Source organism: Canis lupus, chromosome 2 (assembly GCF_003254725.2).
Source record: "Canis lupus dingo isolate Sandy chromosome 2, ASM325472v2, whole genome shotgun sequence".
NCBI lineage: Eukaryota > Metazoa > Chordata > Mammalia > Carnivora > Canidae > Canis > Canis lupus.
The window spans coordinates 79,879,154-79,897,069 of NC_064244.1; the positions used below are offsets into that span (position 1 = coordinate 79,879,154).

The window sequence follows — 17,916 nt, forward strand, 5'->3', positions numbered from 1 at the left end:
TGATAATGAAGTTGTCTACTTCTCCTTGTAGTTATATCAGATTTTGCTTTATATTTCATGTTTAGAATTTCATATTCTCAGGGATCCCTGGGTGGCTCAGAGGTTTAGCGCCTGCCTTCGGGGCAGGGTGTGATCCTGGAGTCCCGCATCGGGCTCCCTGTGTGGAGCCTGCTTCTCCCTCTGCCTGTGTCTCTGCCTCTCTCTCTCTCATGAATAAATAAATAAAATCTTAAAAAAAAAAAAAGAAAAAAAAAAGAATTTCATATTCCCTAATGAACGGGACATGTTATCATTATATGGGAATCATTTGTCTCTCTAGTAATGCTTTTTATCTCAAGGCCTAATTTTTAAAATATAAATATGGCTATACCAACTTCCTTTGGTTAGCATTCAACGGATATAACTTTATCCTTTATTGACTTCCTATTATAGTATGGATTTAGCTATCTGATACAACTATCACCTAAGCTCCCCTCTACCTATCCTAAAATATTGTTTTTGACTAAATGATTTGGGGAAGTTTCTATTATTCTGGCTATGTAATTTTTAATAGCTGAGTATCTTATTATACTATGATTTCATTTCCTTGTCTTTCTAGTTCCTGAAATTGACAATTGCCTTATTTTTTTTTTAACTCATTCCTTTCCTCTGATTCAGATTCTGTTTGTTAGTTTACATGCCTTACTTTTCCTTGGTTTGCTTGCTCTTTCTTGGTTTGTTTGGTTTAATTAAAAAATAATGGGAGCATGTTTCCCTAGTAGCTTTTTTTGAGTTACAAAGGCAGTAATTCAACAACTGGCCAGCCCTTGAAATGGCCCTATTCTGTCTTTTCAGTTACAGTGATCTAATCTAAACTTGTCCAACATGGGAGCTCCTTTCACTATCTTCCTTTACCTTTGCCTCTCCTGTATCAGATCTCCTGTTTTCTGTATGTGTTATCTTCCTTTTCTGTTTTGGTTAATGCCCTCATTTTAGAAGAACATGTCCTCCAGTAGCTTTTTGAGAAAGAATGCATGGGATGCGAAATTTTTAAGATTATATGTGTTTGGAAAAGAGTTTATTTTATATTCACACTTACTGAGTAGTTTAGCTGGGTAGAGAATTCTATATTGGTTATATTAGTTCAGGAATAGACCCCAATGCACTATAGTTCACACAAGATAGTTTATTTTTCTCTTATATTGACAGTCCAGAAGAAGCAGGCAGGAAGACAAGGCTGCCCAGCATACAACTTACTGTTTCTTTCTAACTTATTGTTCCACCATTTCCTAGGTCAATCCTAAGCCAATTTACCAGCAACACATTTGAATTCAAGCCCTCAGGAAGGGGAGAGAGGAAGTGCAGAGCAAGCAATTTCCTTTAAAATTGTGACCGAGAAAGTTGCACACACTTTGCTCATGTCCTTTTGGCCCCTGTGGGGTGAAGTTATTTTCTAGATCATCTCTTTACTCAGCATGTGCCTTTTCAGGTCCTAGTTTTACACAGAGGTCTAGATCCAACTCTCATGTGAGGGCTCTGGTCATTTTTTGTGTTCTATGTGAAACTCATCAAACCCCCAAATTTCAGGCCCCAGAGATAGGCATAGACCCTAGCAGCACCAGCAACTTAAGCCTTAAATGTTTCCCAACACCAAGTAGCATGCCCACCCCTCACCACTGCCTCAAAGCCTTGGGTGGTCTGGCTGCCATCCTGCTGCCCACATCTCCCACTCTTCCTCATTTACCAGGCTCTAGCTCCTTCTGGCCTCCTTGCCATTCCTAGAGCTCACTGAGCTCTTTCCTACCTCCTGCCCTTTCCACATGCCATTCCCTCTGTCCAAGACTATTCCTCCAGAGATATCCATTTGACTTGCTCCCTCCCCTCGTTCTGCTCAAATATCACCACCTCTGAGACTTTTGCTGAGCACTGTGAGCAAACTAGCCTCTCATCACTACCCACTCACCAGCTTTTACTTGCTCTCATTACACCCAACACTACCAACATGGTCTTGTATCTATTTTTCATGATCTGACTCTCCCACTAGGTGTGTGCCTAGGTGGTTGATTTAAGAAGGGATTCCAAGGAGGAGCAAGAGAAAGAATGTGAACAGAGGAGGGAGGAACCAATATAAGCATATGTTATTGAGTCAACCACCCCCAGGATCTTTTGAGGAGACTATGAATGGTGACTCAGAATTCTGTTAGAAGAAAGAGAAACCTGTATACCTCAGCTGCTAGTTCCTTTAGTCAAGGGTGACCCCCACGGTGGTTTAATTCCCCTGAACTTCTGGGTTGCACTCTGGGTGTCAGAGAAGCTCCAGGCAGGAGACTTCTGAGGTGAGGCCACCTCAGACTGTCCCTATGCAAAGCTGCTTGAAGTCCGTGTGGAAGTGGTCACCGCAGCAGTGGCTGGAGTGAGAGAGGGGCTGAGACAGTAGGAGGCAGAAACCTTCTATGGAGATCTCCTGCACTGCTTTTCCCAAGCACCTAGATGCATGGCGGCCTGCAGTAAACATTCATCTGCTGAATGAATGCGCGGAGCTGCAGTCTAGTGGGAAGGCAAATAGCAGGGAGTCAAGAAAATAAAACTCGAATCTGCAAGATGAGGTTAATTGCACAGCTGTCTTACAGAGCACTTGTACATCTAAGTAAGAATATCAGTGACAGAAATCACAGGTGACATTTGCCAGGCTCTTTCCGTGGGCCACGTTGCTGAGTGCTTGATGGGCCTTGTTATTTTATCCTATAACACAAAGACTGATCCATTTTACCCAGGAAACCTGAAGCCCAGAGAAGTCCTGTGACTTGCAGTGATAGGGTAGAGATAACCATTTGACATAAGGGTGACTGGAGGCCAAAGCAAAGCAGTGAGGGGGAGTTAATGGCAGAGATGGGACTGAAACCCATGTCTCCTAACTCCTGGGCTTGTGTCCCTGTCCCAGAGCTGGCTAGACAGAACAGGGGCTCTGAAACAGTGAGGGGGGAGGAGGATGAACTAAATACAGCCAGGCTGAGCTGGGTGGGCACTGCCTCCCCAGCTATTACCAGAAGAAGCTGAAGGAAGGCACCTGCAAGGCCCGAGAGATGGAGTTGGCCATAGGCCGGCTGCGGTCCCGGAAGAAGCTTCCTTACAACCTCCAGGAGGCAGACTTGGAAGTCCCAGAACGAAGGGTCCTCAGGATTCTGAGCCGGCTGAAGCAGCAGAACTATGGTGAGGGCCTTGGGCATGGTGAGCACTCTGCTTTCCTGCCCACCTGGCCTCTTTCCCTGGGCCCCGACAGCCAGACCTAGGAGCTGAGAGACATGGTTTCCCACTTCAGGATTACCTGTGTGCATTAGTCAATGATCTGAAAATCACTATCGCTAGCCCTCTGACAAGGGCCTTCTGCACTCTTGCCCTGGGCTTAACACTGAGCACACGTTGGTCCCAAGAGCCTCCACAGAGCAGGGTGGGTGATTAGCAATCGTAGATCACCATTAACTGAACACCACTGTGGTCACTCCCCATGCTAAGCTCTTTGTAAATGTGCTAGAATTTCATCCTCACCATCACGTGTTTACCCCATTTTACAGATGAGAACAGTGAAACTGAGGAAGTCTATGCCCAAGGTCCCACAGCTAATGTGTGTCAGAAAGGGCAGTTTATACCCAGGTCTGACTCCAAAACCTGTGCTCTTTTCACTGGGCAAGACTGTCTCCCCTTAAGTGCAGGTGCCAAGTGATGGGCTAGGAGCTTTCCAGAGTCTCTCTAGTGTGCCAACCAGAATGCAGGACCCATCACCAAGACATATGCTCCTGTGTAAGCTGTTAGCCCTTACACAATGCTCAGTTTAGCTGCGCGCTGTGCGTGTATTAGCCCTTTAATCCTCATCGTCAGCTGTGTGGGGTGGGTACTCGCCTCCAGCTTTACACAGAGGCTCAGGTTAACGGATCTGCCCAAACCCACCCAGCTTGTTATGTGGCAAAGCTGGGATTTCAGCTGGGTCTGCCTGCCTCCCAAGGCTGGGCTTGCTCTGAAGCATTCCCCTCTCCTGCCTCCTCCTCCCTTGCCAGCTGCCAACCTGCAGAGCCCCTATGCCCAAGTGCCCTGCATCCCACTCTGTCCGAGGTTGGACAAGAAGATGGTTCGTCGGAAGCAGGGCAGCCAGTATGTGCTGGACCCATGCACCCCTGCCAGCCTGGGCCCCGACATCCATAGCCTCCTCTTCCAGTCAGGATCTCAAGGAAGCAGGTGGGTGCCCAAGAGGCAGGAGCTCTGGCCCAGGCCCATTCACCTTTTGCACAAGGCCCTGGCCTAACCTGAGGGGAATCCATCCTTCCAAGAGATGATGCCCAGGATACTGCTGCTCCAGGGAGGAAAAGGGGGAAAGGATGGAAGCAGTGAGAAACTAACCTACGTTGAGAGCCCATGTACCACACTGGCTGTGCTTAAGTCAGGGCACTTCTTCCTTCCTGTGCCGAGACAGTGGCACATACCGTCTTTCTCTTAGGCTGGTGCCATCTGCCTTTCTCATGCACGAGGTCAGCTCGCAAGTCTTTTGCCTGAGTATGACTCCATGTTAGGAGCAGTATGAAACAGGCTTGACTGCTGGATGGAGGGAAGCTTCTCCTGCCAATCCCCTTTTCAGGCACTTTGGGGACAAAAGGAATCAGGACTTGCAATCAGACCCCTAAGCCCAACTACTAGGCTCCATTGCTTCCCAGGAAAGCCTCCTCTCCCCTGGGGCACGTGGGAATGGCTCATTTCCTCCCACCTTTCTCCTCACCTCTCTCCCTAGGGAACATGGCTCTGAGTGCCGAAAGTGGCTCAGCTCTGTCCCGGCTCGAACGCACTGACCTATGGAGTCCTGACTCTGGGCAGCTGTTCAGGTCATCAGGCAGGTACCGCTGCTGGATTTTGCTTTTGTGGCCTGGTAAGCCAATAAACACCAAGAACCTCAGCTTCTGTGTGTGGGTCAAGGAAGGCCCTCAAGTTTTCCACTTGGCTCTCAGAGTACAGGGCCCCAGCTTCCCTCAGGCTTAGGAAACCCTGAAGCAAGAAACATCTTGAAACCCTGCCAGGGTTGGGACTCCTGCTAAAGGGACCCTGGGTGCAAAGTCTTAACCTTCTATGCACTCTCAAAGCTAGAGTTGGGACTCTTCAGATGAGTGCTCCTTTGGACTAGGAGCCTCACAAAGGCGAAAGCATCTCTTCCCACTTGCTCGAAGGTAAAGATTCTGGACCCTAAAAGCAGCAGACTGACTTTGCAGAAGGGCAGGAGGGGTCTCAGCCATGCTCTGAGAGGGCCCCGGACGCTTGGGGGCCTTTCTCATGGAACCTAAGGGTATGTGGGTCTTTGCCCCCCAACCCACACACCACCCCAGGCCTATTTTTCTAAGAGAGAGCCCCTCCCTGGGACTGAGCAGAGGTAGCTCCCCCAGTGATTAATCAAGCAGGCATAGCAAGAGGTTAGGAGGCCAGGGACTGAAATGAGGACAAGGTTCTGACAAGTTTAAAACATGTATTTAAAATACAATTTATAAAATGCTTAATCTGCCGACTCAGGAGCCCGCGGTGCGGGGTGGGGTGGGGTAGGCAGCTGCCCGCTAGACCAGCAGAGCAGGACTGCAGGGGTGCGGCCCTCCCTCCCATGCCCTTCTGTTCAGACACCCAAGGGGCCCACATGCACCCCTGGGATCACACGAGCAGAAAACAGGACCCCGGACGTTTCCAGAGCCTCTGCTTACCAGGGAGGCTGGGGCAGCCCTGCCCGCCCATCCCTGAGCAGAGCATCCCCACATGGGGCAGAGCAGGGTATGGCTGGGCTGGACAGGGCAGGGCGGGGCAGTGGGCTCTGGAAGGGGCTGATGGTAGCAGATAGGGTGTTGCCTCCTGCCTGCAGGTGGGGAGCACCCTGATTGAGTGGGCTGAGAAGGGTTGGTCACCAGGCCTGGACCCCCAGCTCCTTTGGTTATAGGCTGACATCAGAGTAGTGGCTCATGGGAAGCGGTTAGCTGGAAGGTCTGAGGCCTGGCTCATGGGGTCAGGGAGGAGCTGGGGGAAAGGGGGACAGTACCATGAAGGCAGATAAACAGGCAGCAGCCTCAGGTTTCTGCCCCACCCCCACCCCCCCTGGGGTTTTCCAAGCCAAAGCCTGCAGCTTACTTAAAAGAAAAAAACAAAAAAAAAAAAAGAAGAAGAAGCACTTAAGGAAAGTCACAGACAATCAAAAAAAAAAAAAAAAGAAAAAGAAAAAGAAAAAAAGAAAGAAAAAAAGAAAAAGAAAACAAAACAAAAAAACCCCACACACAAAATCCAAACCATTCTCCCATCAACCCTCCCACCTCCCCCCAACACATTTCCTTGTTTTCATTTCTTTCTCTTTAAAATTTTGCCTGTCACCTCTCCATCTGGGAAGCCAAGAGTACAACTGTTGATGGGTGGTAGCAGGCACAGTGGGCAAAGCCCCATCTTTGGCCAGAGGGAGGTGGGAACACCAGTCCCTACTACATCCTCAATCCACAGACACCCATCAGCCAGCCTTCCCTTCCACTCCCACTAGGGGAGAGGGGGCAAGAGCAGGTGGTCCCGATGGCTGAGCAATCAGTATTCCTGGCCATCCCACCTGGCCTACCTCTGTACCCTTCTCCAACTGAAAGGACAGTCTCATCTTGGGCCAGAAACTACTATTACATGAAGGCTAGACACTGTACATCTAGAAGGAGGAAACTTGGTCAGGGCAGTGGAACTATAAAGACAGCAGCCAATCTTCTTCCTTGGCCACTTCTGGGGGATCATCCCTCTTACAACAGCCTGTGGATACAACCCAACAGCCTGTGGCCTCTTTGTGACTGAAGCTCTGTTCCAGCTCTGCTCACGCACCATTTCCTGGCTGCTCATGGTTATAAGGCTATGCTGTGGACTAGCTGCTGATTCAACGGGCAGCTGGCCCTTCCTCCTCAGCGGGAGATGCAGTGGGACATGGCTTACTGGGCCTGACCTACATTCCCACAGGGCAAGGCTGAGAGCCAGGTAAACCAAAGGTGGAGTGAGCCTGCAAAACCTAGCTTGCCACCTTGGCCACCGCAAGCTGCCCTAATCACAAAATGTCCTATCACCCACTCCAAAATTCATCCGCTGAGTGGAGAGGCTACCTGGCTGGCTGAGGGATAAGGCGCAGTGCAATGGAAGAGACCAGAAAGCCTGAGAGGACCCAGTTATACAAACACACACATAGCTGCTCTAGGCAGCTGCCCTCTTAGCCTCTCCCACCTTAAAGAGCCAAAGCAAATCTCTAGGCTCTAGGGACAGAGGGGAAACTGCCTTCATTCCAGAGCCTTGCTCTGGAAAAATGGGTGAGGGGTGGCCTGGGTCTATGGTCTGTCACCACCAATCTTTGCAATGCACAGCTTGCCTTTTCCCACATGTATTCAGAATGGTCTGCTCCCAAGGTAGTGATTTCACAAAGGAAATATACTAGGCATGGTGCCATCAACAGAGATGGTGCTCCACAGACCCTTGAGAGTTCAAGCCTTGCTGGAGTGGGAAGATCTGTCCACCTTCCAAGCACACTGGGCAGGAGGTTCAGAGTCCTGGAACCACTTTCTCCTGGTTCTCCTCGGGCTAACAGCAAAACACTGAGCAAGTCTCACATTCCTTACTTCCGAGCCCGGAGTGCATCTCACTCCCTGCTCTCTTCTAGAAGGAGCAAGCCTGGCTGGCAGGGAACCACCCTGAGGGGTATGGGAAGGGGAAGTCTGTTCACTTTCCCTATCTCCCAAAATACTAGAGGTGGGGTTGGCATCCTCCCCAGGCTCTCTGAGCCTATAGAGCTAGCTCAGTCTCCAGGTAGGGCGAAGATGCCCTGGGACTTAGCTGGGGGAGGGAGGTATAGGCATGGGGTGCTCATCTGTCCTGGGGGCTGCAGAGCCCTGCCCCTTTTCTGGGCGGCAGTAGGAATACAGAAGCTAAGCTCACCAAAGTCCTATTGGTTAATGTTTCTGGTGAATTTCCCAGAAACATTTTTAAGTAGACTACCAAACTACCCTTTCTCAATTAAAAATTCATTAAACTGCTAAAACCCCTCCCATGCACTTTTTCTTGCAAATCAGATTATTTGTATAAACAAACAAAAGTAGGAAGGAGAAAAAAAAAAAAAGAAAGGACATTTTCAAATGGAACTTGCTTTTAAGTGATGAAGACATGCACTTGCGGGTGGGTGGACGGGAGTTCTCATCCGTATTTTGAAATCCCAAATTAATGAGCATGATAAACTGTTATTGCTGGCACTGGCTTTACCCCAAGTGGCCGAGTGACACTGTCTGACTCTACTCTGAGTCCTTCTTGGGTCCCCCCAACCCTCCCCTGACCCCCACCCTTTCCCTTTCCATTGACTTGGGACAGCCCTTGTAGACGTGCCAATCACAGTGGGAAGGGGGGGGAAGGAGGGAGGTCACAGTGCATGGGGTTCAAGGTCACAGTGGGCGGAGCAAAGGGGGTCACAGTGCAAGTAAGTCAGGTCGTTCCCTCTGCTCAAGTCCAGCTGTCTGCCACGGCAGTGCGACCCGTGGCGGACGACCCAAGAGGCGGTGATGGCGGCAGCGGTGGCGGCATCCTTTCCCGCACGCATTTATCTGCGCTGTTTGAAGCCCTGTGACCCATCTGGACCCAAAGGCTGTCTGATCACATTATTGGGCTGCCTGCTGTCCTCAGGTTGGGAGATCCTGGTTGGCCTGGAGGGAAGAAGATCAGAGGGAGGCCTGAAAAAGGACATACAAGAGGTCCCCAAATCTTTTTTTTTTAACTTTTTTTTTTAAGATTTATTTTTTATTCATTCAGAGAGAGAGAGAGAGGCAGAGACACAAGCAGAGGGAGAAGCGGGCTCCATGCAGGAAGCCTGACGCAGGACTCGATCCAGGGTCTCCAGGATCATGCCCTGGGTTGCAGGCGGTGCTAAACCGCTGCGCCACCAGGGCTGCCCAAGGTCCCCAAATCTTAAAGCCAAATCTTAAGACTGCAGCTGGGGCAGAAGCCAAAGTAGCTATCAGCCAACTCTGGCTCCCTCTCTGACGAGCTGGGAAGCTCACGGGCGGGGGGGGGGGGGGGGGGGGGCCAGGAGTCTAGGCTCACCTCTTCCCCCGAATCTAGAGGTAGGGGGAGTGCTCAAGGGCCCACCCTGTCCTGAGGCAGTGACCCCGGCCAGCTCCACCTCCACGGCACTGTGTGGCACCGCTCCAGGTTGTCAAGCAGAGGTAAGACCCCAAACCTAGGGCTCAGCAGAGGGACCCAGCACCGGCCACTGCTGAGCCCTGCTTCTCTCCAAATCATGACTCATACTAATATGGAAGACTAAAAGGAAACAGATTTTTCTAGTCTGCCAAGTGAAGGCTTGGAGAACGGAAGTCTATCAGATTAACGAAGGGACAGGAAGAAGGTACATAGATTAAGTCCCAGAATAGCAAGCCCGAGGAGGCCTCTCAAAGTCAGAAAAAGGCTACTTTTACAAATACTGCTTTGGCAGAAGGTGACAAATTTACATAATGCAACCTGTAGGACTGCAGAGAAAAAAAAGTGCCGGGAATGAAAAAGGATTTAGAAAATTCACCAAACATCACAGAGAGCTATTATGAGACCCCGAAGATAACATCTAAGCAATTCTGCTGTGCCAGGCAGGGTTCTCAGGACACTACACTTATTCATTTGCAAAATGAGTTGACAGGGGAGGTACTATCGTTATCCCATTTCCCCCCCAGATGAGGCTATGAGGGTACGGAGAGGCTAGGCAGGCCCAAGTGGAAGGAAATGGCAGATTTCTGACTCAGTCTGTGACACGCAGAGGGGGCACACCAGTAAGCCAGACAGCAGACCCTGACCTTGCCCCCGGGCTCGGCTTAGCAGCTGGAGATGCGGCCTGCCTGCGTCTCACTACTCTGCTTGTCCCCAGGCTACTCCCCCTCTTCTACCTCAAAGTCGCCTGGCATAGTGGTCCGCGGTCAGCCCTGCCAGCCACTCACCGGTCGAGGATGGGTTTCTCTTGCTCCTCCTCAGGGCTGGCGCTGCCCAGGATCCGCTTCCGGGCCTCGGCGTACTCCGCCTCCCGCTGAGCTAGGGACTTGACAGGAAGGGCTGGCCTGCTGGTGGAGTTGGGGCTGCTGACCACACCGTTGCTGGTGGGTCTCTTGAGGATGCGGATCTGTGGAGGGGGCCCCGTGGGAAGGCTATCGTCCTGAATCACAATGGGCACTTTGGGAGGAGATTTGGATTTCCTGCTGACAAAGAGCAAACACAGCTTCACAAGTCCTATCCTTGACCACAGAGGCCCCATCCATGTACCTCACCCACCCCCCATCACTTTCCCCTCCTAAGTCTACTCATTATTCTCTGGCCTCTGACCAGACACCAACACTCTTACTCCTCAAGAGGGGTTTCTCAAAAGAGCAACCTCGCCATAAGTTCATGTCGTCCTCAGGTCTGCTCCTCAGACCTAACCCCAGGCAAAAGGGGCTGGAACAGCATCTCATTCTGGGACTTCTATCCCCAGGTTCACAGTCAACATCAACCACCGTTTGGCCCCTATGGCAAGACATTTCATGCCCAGAATCCAATGATGTCAGTTAAAATCCCAACTTCCCTACACAGAGCAGAGTGTAACAGGCTGGTGTAGTGGGAGCCCCCCAGCTTAGGGGTCAGCAGAGCGTTCACTCCAGCCATGGCCTTCTACCACATGTGCTTAAACCAGTCAAACACTACAAAGGAGCCCACTCCGCCATCCCTGCCTGGCATCAAGACAGGATTTACCAAACTGCCTCAGCCCTCTGGTAAGTGACCTGTGCCTCCCAGAGACAAGCTACACCAGACAACGGGATCACCTCTTCAGAAGACTTTCTGAGCAGAGACACCTCCCTCACCATGGCTCTCTGGTATGCTGGACGCGGCGGGGCTGGGGTAAAGGACAATCCTAGAAACAGTGCTGGGCAGTGCTCAGAGGAGAAGCACTGCCCAAGGCTGGTGGATGTGCACACTGGGCAATGTGTCCACAAGGAGAGGTAGAGAACCACACAGGAAGGGAGAGAAACAAAAGCCACAGGGGAAAAGGGGATCCAGGCAGGAATGATCGCACTTCACCAGCCAGAAAGACCCTCCCAAAAGCGGCCTAAATGAGCTTCTCTTCAGAACCAAACAGCCTACAGGGGCCTGTTTTCAGAACCACAGCTGTCAGGTGGGGAAGGGGCTGGAGGAAGTCTGCTGCCGCTAGGAGGAACTGGAACAAGTCCTGGGCAGGACAGGAATGGCGTGGCAAGGGGACTAGAACCAGACATCAGTGCAGTTGCTGAGATGAGCAGACAGACAAGGAGCCAGCAATCCGATCAAAGAGTCAGGGAACCAGGAAACTAGTGGGTGGGCAGGGCCCTCCTGGCATCCCCTGGGGAACGACTATCAAGTCCAGAGAGGTCCTCTCCTCCTCCTCCCTCCTCCCTCCTCTCTCTCTGCGGCAGGCCCACAGCTTACCTAAGCCCAAAGACAGACTGCTGAGGTCAACTTTCACCTGCTCTGAAACCCACTTTCTCTGTGTGGCTGTGGGAAAATACCCTTAAAAAGGTCTTTGAGAATTTCTGAGATCTTTTCTTCCAGAATACCCCCATAATGCCCTCAGCCACCATGCCACTGAGGGCCCAGAGAAATCATCTGTCCAATCGCTTTATATCACAAAGAAACTGATTTTTCCAAAACAACTTGTCCCAAACCTGGGAGCAACTGGAACAGAGCCAAGCCTAAAACCCAAGTTTTCTGATTTGTCACCTCCCCACTTTCCACCAGACCACCTCACACCAGGTACCCACTGAGTTAGAAGGCAGATGCGACACTCCAGACTCACTCTCAAAGCCTCAAGCCACCACATCTTTGAGGGACATGCTCGGGTGCCTACCCTGCTAACCCTAACGGCCACCTGGAGAATACCACTGACTGCCCAGCTCTCGAACAGCAGAGAGCATGAGCCCTCAGACCAGACAGCAGCCTTACCTCTCCTTTTGTGTGATCTTCAGTTTTTTTTCCAACCGTCTGTCTATTTCCTAGAGGAAAAAAATGTATATAAAAAGTGGAAAAAAAATCTCTCTTAGATAAAAACTTATTTCTTTATTTTCAAAGCTAAGGATGGTGTCCTCTGACCAGGGACATTACTGTGTCCTTTGAGGTAATGGATGCAGACCTCCCTTTACTAGCCTCGGGTCTGGGAACCTGACTCCCTGAGGGTTCATCTCCCTCCAACCCCGTGGCCATGGTGATAGCTCTAGATCTCAACATGCAGCTGGTTCCTTGTGTAGCTTCCAAATAGTCTCCTGGCCTCCAATCTGTCCTTCACAGCACCATTCAAATCAGCTTTCTACACAAAAGTCTAGTTGTATCACTTCCCCACTAAAACCCCTTCAACTGCCTGTCAGATCAAGTCCAAGCTCCTAAGAACGCCTCGTTCATACCTTTATCTTTGGTTCCTGTTTTATATCACTGTGAAGCTGAGCTGTTACCAACCCCCAGAACCCAGCATGCTGACTCACCTGCCTGCAATATCCTCCCCTTTGCAAACTTCCACTTATCCTGCAAAACCCACGCTGATGTCTGCCTCTCCATGGTGGAGTCTTCTCTGGCCCCATACACAGTTAATCACCTGCTTCTCAGACAAGAAGCCTCTCCCTTTTACATTCCTTCATGATCACATGTTATCACATATTTTACAGCCTTTTCCTCCCCACTGTTATGGACTTGAACTCTGTGATTAGCACTGAGACAAGGCCTGGAACAAAACAGAAGCCTAATATCCGTGAAACAGGTGGGCAGGGAGCCCTCAGGCCCTCAGCACCAGGAACTCTGTGATGGTCCCACACTCTTGTGCACAAGACCCCATGCACTGGACAGGAGGAGGCTGTGCACAGAGCAAAGATCAAACCTTCAGGCTTCTTGGCTATTCCACTTTTTCATACAAAACATCCCACAACTGTCCTCTGTGAGGACAAGACCATTTAGGAAAAAAATTGTATGAAAAATGGTATTATTTCTCTGAAGAAAAGATCTGTAATGGTGGTTCTCAACTGGGAGTGGTTTTGCCCACCAGGGGATATTTAGCAATGTCTGGAGACATTTTTAGTTGCCACTGCCAGAGCAAAGGTGCTACTGGCAACTAGTGGGTAGAGTCCAGGGATGCCATGCTGCTAGAATCCTACAATGCACAGAACTACCCCCTTGGCAAAGACTTACATAGCCCCAAATGTCAGTAGTGCTGAAGGTGACAATCTTGACTTATAGGACATATGGGATTTTCAAGAGTCTATAACTTGCAAAATGTCAAGAATCACTGCCTTAACTGCCAGTAAAGTCTTTGAAATTTGCTGAGATCCACCTCAGGGCCAAGTGTGTAGCCAGTTTTCAGGAATGTTCCAAATGTCCTGAAAATGACCATATTCTACAGTCAATGAGTACAATTCAAGCTGGTTAATTATAATGTTCAAAATCTTTACATTCTTGCTCATTTGTTAGGTTTACAGACTATGCAAAGAATCAATGATTATTTTCTAGTAAATTACCGTTTATCATTATGAAATTATCTTCTTTGCCTTAAAATCTATTATTTAATATGAATAAAGCTATTTCAGTTTTCTTTTGGTGAGTAGTCCCCAGAATATGTTTCTCTTTTCCTTCTCTTATTTTTGTCTCCTGTAAACAATATGAAGCTCGGCTCACCCTATGAAGCCAGATTTCAATCCAGTCTGACACGGACATTCATTCTGATTGGTGCTGAGTTGTGTTTAACATTTTTTGTTTTTATGATGTATGCAAAATATGTTTGGGGCAAGCACAATACACTGAATTCTGAGGGTCCCATCCACTCCCTGGAGGGGCTAGGAAGCCACTAGATGGAAGACCCCTCACTCAAGCTTAGAACACAAGCTAGCACTCAGCTGCTGTTTAATAATGACTGGAAAAGGTGCACTGTGACCACTACGACCACCTGGGTATGCATGGAGAGAATCTAAGCCCACAGCACTTAATTCTTTTTTTAATACCAGTGTTATGGCCTGAGTAGATACTATTCCCCACATTAGTCTAAAGCCCTGTTACCATGTAAGGGCTTTCCAAGGCTTTCCACAAATAACTTACAGTTTCAAGCTCTACACTGTATCATTTTGCTCCCATCTGAAAAAGACACCTCCTACTCAAGTTTCTCCATCCTAAATGCAAGGTTTAACATCTGTGGGATTTAGAGGCCTTCACACAGGGTCAGAACCAAATGCCTCCACCAGCCAGGCAAGTAAGCAAAACTCCTTCTGCAGGAGCCCAGTGGGGAGCTGAAGCGGCTGAGAGGCACCAAAGGGCACTGACCCTGCCTACAGATGGGCAGCAGAGCCCTGGCTCACAGGGTCAGAGCTGCTATTTAAGGAAAAAAACAGACTCAATATTTTTACGGGAAAGCTCTACATTTTTAAACTTCATTACATGAACTCTCACTTTCATATCGCTACGAGGGCCAAATAAGGCATACAGACAAATGGGCCTAATACATGAGGTTGGTTTTTTTTTTTTTTTTTTTAATTGTGGTAAAATACACATTACTTTAACTGAATGTGAGAAGCCCCATTTAGGTTTCTCTCAAGAGAGCAAACTGTTTCCTTCTTTCTGTACGGCCTTAGGGAAGATAAGAGAATTTGCCCAGGCTCATCAAATGAGCCTGGGTAGGAAAGAGCCCTTCAGGAGGTCATTATGGACCATGCCTGAGTATGGCCCAAATGGGTCTCTGTCCCCAAACTAGAATGTAACCAGCATACCTGGCACATAATATAAACTAGTAGCTTTAAAAATAATGCCTTACACCATCATAATGCTTTATGGCTGTCAATACACTTCCCCCAGACACTCATTTTCTGTTCACACTACCTACCTATTTGATAGACAAAAGAGCTTTTATCCTTTTCTGTCAGATGAAGGAATGTGGCTCAGGGAGGTTAAGAAACAAACCCAAGGTCACAAAGTCAACCACAGAGGCAGCCCAAGAACTAAGGACTAAGAACTAAGGCCTTTTGAGGCCCTCCCCGATGCTGGCGCAGCCCCACAACTGCTCACATGCCCTGGAGATGGGAAAGCCATTAGATACACTGATCTCTTCCTTGTCATCCCCAAATGCCCACTGCCCCCTGGCACTCCAATAACTAAGAGTTCCATCAAACTCCATCACACTAGACAGGATAGCTTATCAAAACTGAGCAGGAATTCCTCCAGCAGATTAGAGAATGGGATATAAATCCAACAGCCTTGGGAGAAAGCTGATCCTGACCATATCCAGATGGCCAGCTGGACACGAGTGTGCCCAGAGCTGGCCCCGCGAAGAGGGAGTGCCCTGCCAGCAAACGGAGAGAGCGCCGCAGCTCCCTCTGGAGTCTGTCCAGGTATCATGAGTCAGTCCATTCTCCTTTTGGACAAGGCCCTGCAATGGATCTCCTCTCAGTCTCGTGCTCTAAGAGCTGCATCAAGCCAAAACTTTCCTACAGGGTGCACTACAAGGAGAGTGCTTGTCGCCTTCAGAGATGCAATAGCCCAGTGGAATTAAACAGGCCTCAGAGTGCTGCATGAGGAAGCATCTAGATGTAGGCCCAACAAGAAACCTTATCACCGAAGGGCATCTTCTCTTTTCATAAGAATGAACAGGATGAACAGAACCTTGGTCAAAGGTGAAGACTTCTGTGTTAAGAGGCTCAAGCTTCACAGGTAGTGAAAGAAACCCATACATAAGCTCATCACTCTGTGACTTCTCTGAGCCACGAGGGGTCACCAGGACAGAAGCAAGTGTTAGGACATAAACGTATCAGAAGTGGGGTGATAAGAAATGTTTGACTTCCCATGACTTTTTCTGGAAAAGCTAGCTATTTTTTGGCCAAATAGCACTGAGCAGACTCTAGAAGATGATTCCCTGTGCTCTGCTAAGTGGTGTGGTCTCCTCTTTGGGTCAAAAACCTAAGCAAAAGCTGTCTTGCTCCTTACAGACACAGGTATCACTTGCCCTGTGGGGCTACATCTCTACAAAAATGAGGTGCACTCCTCTTGGTCTGAGAGAACAAGCAAAACCAGAAGGAAGGAGTAGAGGCAGGAGGTCATGAAAAACCAGAGTGGGGAGCAAGACAGTTCTGGACAGGGTGGTCCCTTATGTGAGGTAAAGAGGCCTCAGCCACAAGGCAAATGAAGTCAGATGCAAGGATGCAACAACCACAAATTCCACTCACCTGAGAGAAGCACAGCTTCCTGAATGCTGATGCCCTCAACCTTGCAATGACTGTGCTTGTAAGCTCTCACAGAAAGCTGGAGGGGGTGTGGTGGCACATGAGAAGAAGAGCAGGGAAGGGGACACCCCATACTATTTTGTTACCTAGCCACCATCTTCAAAAGGATCAAAGGAGACAGAGAGGATAGGGATGAATCTGCGGGCGGGCAGACTGCCATCACAGATCCACCGCTGTAGCAGTTAAGAGGTGCATGAGAAAGGAAAAAAGAAAAGTGGGAAGCAGAGAGAAAAGGAAGAAAGGGAAAGGAGGACGGTAACTAGGCTATTCCAGATCTTGGTCCAAAGTACAGCAAGTATGGTGTCAGCACAGCTGTAGCCTCAGATCTGAATATTCAAGAAACAGATTCCATTGGTTCACCTAGGGCTGATGAAGCCTTGGGGGGCTGATTCAAACTAGCCAAACTCACAAGAGACACACTGAACAAACCCAAGTCTTCCTCCACTACACTATGGGGGTGGGGGGGCATTCCCCACCTTTTCTGGTACCTGACGTTCTGCTATCCACGCCCAGCATCCCCCCTTCACCCAATTCAGTGCCAAAGAAATGGACTATCATGCTCCACCACTGCATCCCTCCTCTCATAACTAGAATCCCTGGTCACCAAGGCAATCCACACAACTCCTCTAAGATTTCAAGAAATCTTGTACCAAATGGAGGTTCTTGGCTCTGAGTTAGGAAATAACCTCTTTTTATCAGCAAAAGTGACTAAGTGACTTTTCTCAGATAATTTGCTTCTCTTTATCAGTTTCCATTTCAGAAGATGACATTTTCTGATTTTCCTCTTGAATTCAAGGAAAAACGACTGGTCTTGGGCTCTTCATGACCCACTACATCCCACAGGTTCATCTGGTCTTGTGCAGCTACCTCAAACTGAGGAGTGCATGTCTGCGGACTGACACTGGAATCTAAAAAGAGACCCATACCCTGAGTACAGAACTGTTCTCAGAACTGAAGCCTGACAGGTTCTTTTGAGCACAATGCCACCATTTCAGAAAAAAGCAGAGGAAATGCTGGGAAGGAGGAGAAGGCAGACCTTTATTCCAACACACCTGGCCTGGAACTCTAGAAGTCTTGAGCAGGACCTCAGTATCCACTCCCCTGGCTACAGGGCCTCCAGTGTCCCCAGCAAGGCACTTATGTCTCCCATTCCACCTGGATGAGATTCTATTTCTGCAGGGGCCTCAAATTCACTTAAGAATCCACAGCTAAAGCCAGAAAAATCTGGTCCAAAACTATCAGATAAAAAGGTCTCTGTACTTTTAGAGCCACACACTGGCCATTTCAAGTCCAGACGTGAAATCCCGAGACTTCTCCAAACCACCTTCATACCAACTCTGTTAACCCTGTTTTAGCCCAGCCTTATTTCTCTATGTCAGTGGTGTTGCAGTGATAGTTGACAGTGCTTATTCTAGCCCCACTGGCTAACTCCAGGGAGGGAAGCCCCCGAAGTCAAACCACTCTGGGTCTGATTCTGAAGCAATGCCCATTCAAGATCACCATCAGGTTCAAAACATTAATTCAACTTCTGGGCAAACATGATTGGTTAAGTTAAAAAAAAAAAAAAGGAAAAGGTGGGACACCTGGTTGATTCAGTCAGCAGGGCATGAGACTCTTGATCTTGGGGTGGGTACAC

The 17,916-nt window shown here is 49.1% G+C and overlaps 2 protein-coding genes across 7 annotated transcripts in view; one reads left to right on the forward strand and one right to left on the reverse strand.

Annotated features, from left to right (window-relative positions):
* The window catches only part of SPATA21 (spermatogenesis associated 21), a 30,963-nt gene extending 24,803 nt beyond the window's left edge, over positions 1 to 6,160 (forward strand). For all 3 annotated transcript variants that reach the window (XM_049106833.1, XM_049106835.1, XM_049106834.1), the window contains 3 exons: positions 3,017 to 3,189; positions 4,032 to 4,209; positions 4,757 to 6,160. In XM_049106833.1, the coding sequence (XP_048962790.1) occupies positions 3,017 to 3,189; positions 4,032 to 4,209; positions 4,757 to 4,814 (409 nt within the window). In that variant the 3' untranslated portion in view covers positions 4,815 to 6,160. The remainder of the gene's footprint in view (positions 1 to 3,016; positions 3,190 to 4,031; positions 4,210 to 4,756) is intronic.
* The window catches only part of SZRD1 (SUZ RNA binding domain containing 1), a 29,819-nt gene continuing 13,048 nt past the window's right edge, over positions 1,146 to 17,916 (reverse strand). Inside the window, exons 1-4 of one of the 4 annotated variants that reach the window (XM_025448401.3) lie at positions 12,513 to 12,630; positions 11,980 to 12,029; positions 9,972 to 10,226; positions 1,146 to 8,690 (exon numbers count right to left, since the gene is read on the reverse strand). In XM_025448401.3, coding sequence (XP_025304186.1) covers positions 8,588 to 8,690; positions 9,972 to 10,226; positions 11,980 to 12,029; positions 12,513 to 12,608 — 504 coding nt within the window. In that variant the 5' untranslated portion in view covers positions 12,609 to 12,630 and the 3' untranslated portion in view covers positions 1,146 to 8,587. Of the gene's footprint in view, positions 8,691 to 9,971; positions 10,227 to 11,979; positions 12,030 to 12,512; positions 12,631 to 17,916 lie in introns of those variants that run through there. The other 3 variants (XM_025448403.3, XM_025448405.3, XM_025448404.3) reach the window with 3 other exon arrangements.